This window comes from Alosa alosa, chromosome 8 (assembly GCF_017589495.1).
Source record: "Alosa alosa isolate M-15738 ecotype Scorff River chromosome 8, AALO_Geno_1.1, whole genome shotgun sequence".
Classification (NCBI taxonomy): domain Eukaryota; kingdom Metazoa; phylum Chordata; class Actinopteri; order Clupeiformes; family Clupeidae; genus Alosa; species Alosa alosa.
The window spans coordinates 11,812,691-11,820,190 of NC_063196.1; the positions used below are offsets into that span (position 1 = coordinate 11,812,691).

Sequence of the window (7,500 nt, forward strand, 5' to 3'; positions counted from 1 at the left end):
GAGAGGGGGGGGTGGGGGGGGGTGGGGGGGGCGGAAAGCGAGAGACAAAGGGAGTGAGAGAGGGAGAGAGAAAGGGGGGGGGGCAGGGGAGTGGGGGGGAGAAAGAGGGAATAGAAAGGAAAGAGAAAATGACAAGATAGAATAGAAAGTAGCATTGGGATAGAGGGGGAGAGATGGAGTGAGAGAGAATAAGGGAGAGAGAGAAAGAGAGAGAGGGAGGGAGGAAGAGAGAGACGGTAAGATATTTTAAATGCCCTTTTCAACTTCATCGCTTCATTGCTCATTCACACCAAAAGCCCTTCCACAGACAGTCAAACACATCAAAACACACTCGAATGCACACTCAAACATAACATGCACACACACAGACATAGACACAAAGTTAGACGGGTTAACAAAACACAAACAGACAAAAATGTAGACGGACTAACAAACACATGTGCACACAAAAAAATGAGACAGGTTAGCAAACACAAACACGCACACACACACAAACACACAAACACGTCACACACACAGAGGGTTAATTGACAGAAGGCCGCTCCTCCTGTTTGCTTTGATTCTCCACTCTAATTAGTCTGACGAGAGGCTCTCTCTAATGAGAATATGCTAAACCCCCACTACCAGAAGGCATGATCCACACACACGCGCACACACAAATGCACACACAAACACACAAAAAGATACAAATACAAACACACATACACACATTTCATTTAACACGATTGAATGAATCCACACATTTTAATAAACAAATTTGCATTGTTCATAAGTAGCCATATCACCCACTGGCATCTTTCACATATAATTACACACACACAGGTTTAACTGTGAGAATGTGGCTCTGCTGAGGGTAAAGTGGTGCGTGAACACGAGGATGTTTTTTGTAAATGACGGAGGGTGGTCAGTCTTCCAATGGTAAAAGGGATTGATTTCCCCCCTTGTTTTCTTTTGGTTGGTTGTGGTTCTAAACTGAGGTTTTAAGTAAAGGGTTTTAAAAGGCAACGTCTCTCTTTCTCCATCTCAGTTATTCCTAACAGCTCTGTCTTTAGCCAAAACATTTTCTCAAAACACTTTTAGTCTTCTCCAACAAATGAGTGAAATGAAAGAAGTCCAACAACAATGGCAAAAAAAAAAAAAAAAAACTCACTCTCTACCTCTCTTACACACATACAGACACACACAGAAACAACACGTACAGACACACACAGACTACTTTGTGTGTGCCTAATGACTCCAAACACCTGCTTAAAATTATCTACAGCAATTAGTGTGATCCTTTGGGACACCTATATCACACAGAGCTAGGCGCGCGCCTGCATGTGTGTGTGTGTGTGTGTCAGCAGTAATTTGGATGATACAGGTGATAGCTCACACCTGTCATGGCAACTGACCTTTTACTGACATATCTCACACACCCACACACTTCCACAAAACCCTGGACAATGCAGCATAAACACTCACACACAGATAACTTACGGCAAAGGGCTTTCTGCAGTCGTCGGATCTTCATGGCAGTTCTATAAGCAGAGAATCTGACGGTATTCAGGTCCGCTGCAGGCAGACACACACACAGAGCCAGAGAGACATCAGTTAGAAAGCGCTTCCGTGGACAGGTACACATACTGTGTGTGTGTGTGTGTGTGTGTGTGTGTGTGTGTGTGTGTGTGTGTGTGTGTGTGTGTGTGTGTGTGTGTGTGTGTGTGTGTGTGTGTGTGTGTGTGTGTGTGTGTGTGTGTGTGTGTGTGTGTGTGTGAGAGTGAGTGGTGAGTGAATGCTTGGAGACTAAATGATGGGGCAGCCGTGGCCTACTGGTTAGCGCTTCGGACTTGGAACCGGAGGATTGCCGGTTCGAACCCCGACCAGTAGGCATGGCTGAAGTGCCCTTGAGCAAGGCACCTAACCCTCACTGCTCCCCTCGCTCCCGCGCTGTTGTTGCAGGCAGCTCACTGCGCCGGGATTAGTGTGTGCCTCACCTTACTGTGTGTTCACTATGTACTGAGTGTGTTTCACTAATTCACGGATTGGGAGACCAAATTTCCCTCACGGGATCAAAAGAGTATATATACTTATACTTACTTGATGTTTGTGTACTTTGTATTCTTTGTGAGTGTGCTTCAGAAGTATATCAGTGTAAATCATCATATAGTTATGAGTGAGTGTGTCTGTCTGAGTGTGTTTATGTGTGAATACTGTATGTTTATCTGTGTGTGTGTGTGTGTGTGTTCATACCGAGTGAGTGATAGAGCTCTGTCATCTTGGGGTGGTCCCAACAGGTGGATTGCGTCTGGTGACTGCACAGAAGAGAGATAAAAAGACATCAGTGTGTGTGTGTGTGTGTGTGTGTGTGTGTGTGTGTGTGTGTGTGTGTGTGTGTGTGTGTGTGCATGAGTGAGAGTGATAGAGAGATAGAGAATATGAGTGATAGAGAGAGAGAGAAGAGAGGCGTGTTAAATTGGTCACATGTTATGCATTTCCAAGGTTTGTCCTTCTGTGTGTGTGTGAAGATATGTGACTCATCTCATCTCATCTCGAAAAAAAAATCCACAGGTATCTCAGCTTAAGGATATTGTTACACCACAAATTCTCATCTTAGTCCCATTTAAGCAGCAACTGCCCACACCAACAACACAACACACACACACACACAGAGGGGGACACACCTCCCACTGATGCTCGTAGGTAGTGTGTGTGTGTGTGTCTGTGTGTGCGTGCGTGTGTGTCTGGCTGTTTGTGCGTGTGTGTGTGCATGTCTGTGCTTCTGGCATTATGTTGGATGAGCTGAGCGCAACAAAAGATAAGAGAAGGCTGGCAGCCGTCTGCTGACAGCAGTCACAGGGCAGAGTGTACACAAACACGCACGGACACACACACACACGGACACACACACACAAACTGACACATACCTACAATTTACGCACATAAACATACAACATTAGCCCACAAACCTATGCACTGACAAGCACACACACACACACACACACACACACCAGGTGTTCATCATTATTCATCAAGCCCTCAGAAGAGATGCCAGCTCACATCAGAGTGAGTCACACCTTTTGGAACAGTCTGCCATGTTCTGCCGTTGTGGACTCTCAGTGGTCTTAGTATGTTTTTTCCCCACTAAATTAACACATTTTTGTTCCTGAAAACTGGAACTCTGTTTTTGGCAGCAACCATCAGTTCAGGAACAAAGCAGTATACTGGTGTGTTGTTTTGCATGCATTTCCTGCTTCAGAATTATACCAACAAATTAAAACAAGTGGAACTTTTTGTTTTGTTTTGCCATTAGAGCACCACTCCACTAGCCTGGCCATGCCAACCTATATCTCCTGTCAGGGAGCTGTCTGAAGCACAATAGTTCACTAACGTTTCCTGCAATCGGCTAGCCTAGAAATCAAGACGCGCCCCTAGCGGCAGCTGCCAGGGCTAGTCTAGCAACTCTCCGCTGGCTTGTGAGCTCCAGAAATCGAAACTTAATCAGGACATTGAAATCGCGGTATAGAGTCGCTTTGGTGGGCTTAACATAATGATTGATGGCAGAGTTGCAACGGTTTGGCTTGAATTCCCTGCTACTTGAAAACAAATATCCTATTTTGTCCTATTGCTATCTGGGCTGGGCTAACAACGCAGATGACTTCTGATTGGCTATCTCTTTGGTCTCTACCACCAACAGAAGGCACGGTCCAGATACTTTGGTTCAGAGCTGGCACCATTTTTTTCTTCTTCCAATTTCTAGAGTGGGCGTGGATGCACATAACACCCTCTGTTGATGATACATCCTTGGTTTCTGTTCAAATCTGGTGGAAATGCGGACTGGTTCACTAGATACAAGGTTCAAAGGATTCAGAATGGAACTGATTCAAGAATAAGTTCTTTGTTGGTCGCAAAACACCCTCTGACAGGCCCAATTGATGGTTGTAAAAGTCCATTTTAAAAGGAGCAACGGAAAAGAGTGGAAGAATGGAGGATATTTGACCAAATGGATACAACTTGCTCAAACTAAAAAAAAATAGATACTATTTTGACAAATGTAGATTATATTTCTGTAGAAAACAGAAAGCAAGTCACTGGGAATTATTTAACATTCTCCTGATGTTGGTATTCCCAGCACAGCCTATGTAAACTCTTCTTTTTCACCAAATGATCACAATGTCGATGCTAGTTTTTGTTAGCACGTCCGTGGGATTTATTTAAATGTTATATTAGCGCCAAGCTAGCTGTTTTATAAAGAGCTTATTTCTGTTTGCTCATCAAATGGGATTTGAAATACTGCTGAGCTAGCTGTGCAACTTAGCTCATAAAACTTAATCACACTTTTAAATATCATCATTTGTTGCCAGCTCTGGTTGAAAAAAAAAAATCAACTGAGCTTGCTAGAGATAGAGTTGTGCTCTCTAGTTGTGTATAGAAAAAATGGAAAAAGTAGAAACAAACTCACAGCCTCCCATTCAAAAGACAAAGGGGCCCTATGAAACACACACATACACACAAATCTCAGAAACCAAAAGCAACATTAACACAACAACATACTGTAACACTAGCTTCCACACAGACACAAACACAGACACACACACAGACACAAACACACACACACACACAGACACACAACTCTCTGCAGACAGAGGATTACACTGTCTGTGAGATCCGGTAGCAGGGCCTGTCTCCTAATCCACGTCCTCATTTCACAGCCACAATGAGGCAACAGAGACATCTCCTGACAACACACACACACACACACACACACACCTTACACATGCACAGATGACATGCAAATGCACACTTCTCTCAGCAATCGTGTCAGTTTACAGTTTATATGCAAGCACACAGTCACATACACACACACACACACACACACACACACACACATATGAATGCAATGTCTGGATCCCATTATGCACGGTTCAGAGAGAGTGAAATAGACTATATTGTATTTAGGCAGTCAAACAGCAACTTCCTAGTCTACTCTGGAGATAGTGTGTGTGTGTGTGTGTGTGTGTGTATGTATGTATGTATGTATGTATGTGTGTGTGTGTGTGTGTGTGTATGTATGTGTGTGTGTGAGAGAGAGAGATTGTGAGTGTGTGTGTGAGTGTGTGTGTCCATGGGCTTGTTAAAGCTGCATGTGAAATGACCAAACTGGTCCCAAATGAGAAACCGAGAGCTCATCTTTTGTCCTCCTTATCCATCACACACACACACACACTCCTTCTCCTCTCTAGCGGAGCGGTTCTGTTCCACCCGGTTCCCCGTGTCTCTGGTGTGGGGAGCTAGGGCTCAGATCCCATCAGACCAGATAGACAGACGACAGGCTACAGATGTTAGCTAGCGCCACCGTCAGCATTCACACTAACACACAGACACACACACTCTTCATCAACCCATCCACCAGTCAGTCTCCAGGCAGCGGTGGGAGTCACCGTCACCGGCTCAAAGCCCCAACCAGCCGAGGAATCAAATAATTAAAGTTCCACTCTCTCTCCTGCTCTTTCTCTCTCTCTCTCTCTCTCTCTCTCTCTCTCTCTTTTGGTTCCTCTCTGGAGAACAGGAGACTCAATTCGATGGATCTTCATGAATAAAGATGCCAGGCTGGCTTTGCGAACACTTGAATGAGTATGCACAAAAACAAAAAACACACACACACACACACCAGACATGGGGGACTCAAGTCACATGACTTGACTCGAGTCAGACTCGAGTCACATTTTTTAAGACTTGAGACTTGCTTGATCAACATGTATAAAAGACTCGACTTGACTTTGACTTGCTATTCATGACTTGAGACTTGACTTAGGCTACGTTTATATGGTGACGATGAAAAGAGAAGACGCAGAAGTGTCGTCTCTCTTCATTTTTTTATTTGCGTTTAGACGAGCATTCTCAGAGGGAAATCTTTGTTTATATGAAGACGCAAGAGTGTGTGATATTCGATTGGATATGCATTCCAGACCGCTGGGTGGTGGTGTGATAGAACCCGGCACGTCCGCGCAGACATTCTAATTTGACAGTTTAGCCAGAGAGGTAATCAAGGATCTTTGGTTTAGCCGTTTTAGACGGAGACGAATTAGATCTTCAAACTCTACACTCTGGAAGGAGTCTTCAGATTTTGCATCTTCAAGCCCGATGGCGGGTCGCCGTGTAAACAAAAAGGCACTTATGATAAAATATTTTGTCGTCTTCCTTTGCAATCGTTCTCGTATAAACGGCCCCTTAGACTTGAGACAAATGACTTTTTATTTTTTTTCATAGATATTAAGGAGTTAACTTCACGATTTTAGAAAATCTGCTTAGGTGCTGTTTGCACGTCCACGCCGGCTTAACCTGTCATTGTACCAAGTGACGCGCGGCCCGACAGACCAACAGCAAGTGCCAGATCAAATGAGACAGACTGAGGTAGGCTAACTTGCAAATATGGAAGGCTCTACGTTTATACCAAAATATAATAATGTTTGGCTTCACAGATGATGTATCTGACAAGTCAAAGGAGAAATGAACAGCAGTCTGCAGGTGTGCAAAATAGCGACGTTCATTTTCACCACGTTGATTTTCATCCAAAGTTAGTCGTGTTAGAAACCTAACGTCAAATTTGAGGCATGTTAAGATACAAGGATACAAGGATACAAGGAAGTTTATTGTCACATGCATATAGTTACTGGATGTAAGAAATGCAGTGAAATTATGTCTGGTGTCAGCCTATTTGTGCATTTATGGGGGTAAAAAGTGCAGTAGAAGAGGGGTTTAGTAGATTAAGTGACAAGGGCTGCATAAGAAAGGTGGGGGAGGATTGGGATTGGGGGCCAACAAGGAGCACCCAAGAGCAACAGGGGCAAGGAAAAACTCCCTTACCAAGGGAAGAAACCTTGGGCAGATCCACAGCTCAAGGGGGGCTAACCCAACTGCCAGGGGTCTTGGTGTGTGTGTTGGGGGATGACAAGGAGATGGGATAGTGTGCTGTGTATGTGGGGAGAGGGCAGTGTGCAATATGTGTGTTGGAGAAGCTTCCTCATGAGACAATGTGCTGTGTATTGGGGGCTGGGGGGAGGAGGGGGGGCAATGTGCTGTAAGTATGTTGGGGATGTGTGTTGGAGAAGCTTCCTGATGAAATAATGTGCTGTGTATGTAGCGGAGAGGGGGGGGGCAGTGAACTGCAAGTATGGTGAAGGGACTTACTATTGCAAGCAGAGTACTGTATGTATGATGTATGTGAGTGACAGTGATACCAGTAACGCGTTACTTAGTAACTTAGTCTATTTTGACCACTTTTTTTGGTAACGAGTAATCTAACACGCTACTATTTACAAACCAGTAATCAGATTAAAGTTGCTTATCTAAATCACTGTGCGTTACTATTTTTGTCATTTTTCTTAGTAAAAAGATATATTCTTTGCTTTCTTCTTGTCTCGGGAATTAACGTCATGTAGGCTATGCCAACCTTTTCAGCATGAGGACAACTCATGTGTAAAACCACGCAGCGACACAAACGTAAACAACAATGGAGGG

At 44.2% G+C, this 7,500-nt stretch overlaps 1 protein-coding gene across 1 annotated transcript in view; it reads right to left on the reverse strand.

The window, feature by feature from the left end:
• The window catches only part of utrn (utrophin), a 155,501-nt gene that overhangs the window by 23,142 nt on the left and 124,859 nt on the right, over positions 1–7,500 (reverse strand). The window contains 2 exon segments of the mRNA XM_048249538.1: positions 1,480–1,554; positions 2,233–2,294. Coding sequence (XP_048105495.1) covers positions 1,480–1,554; positions 2,233–2,294 — 137 coding nt within the window.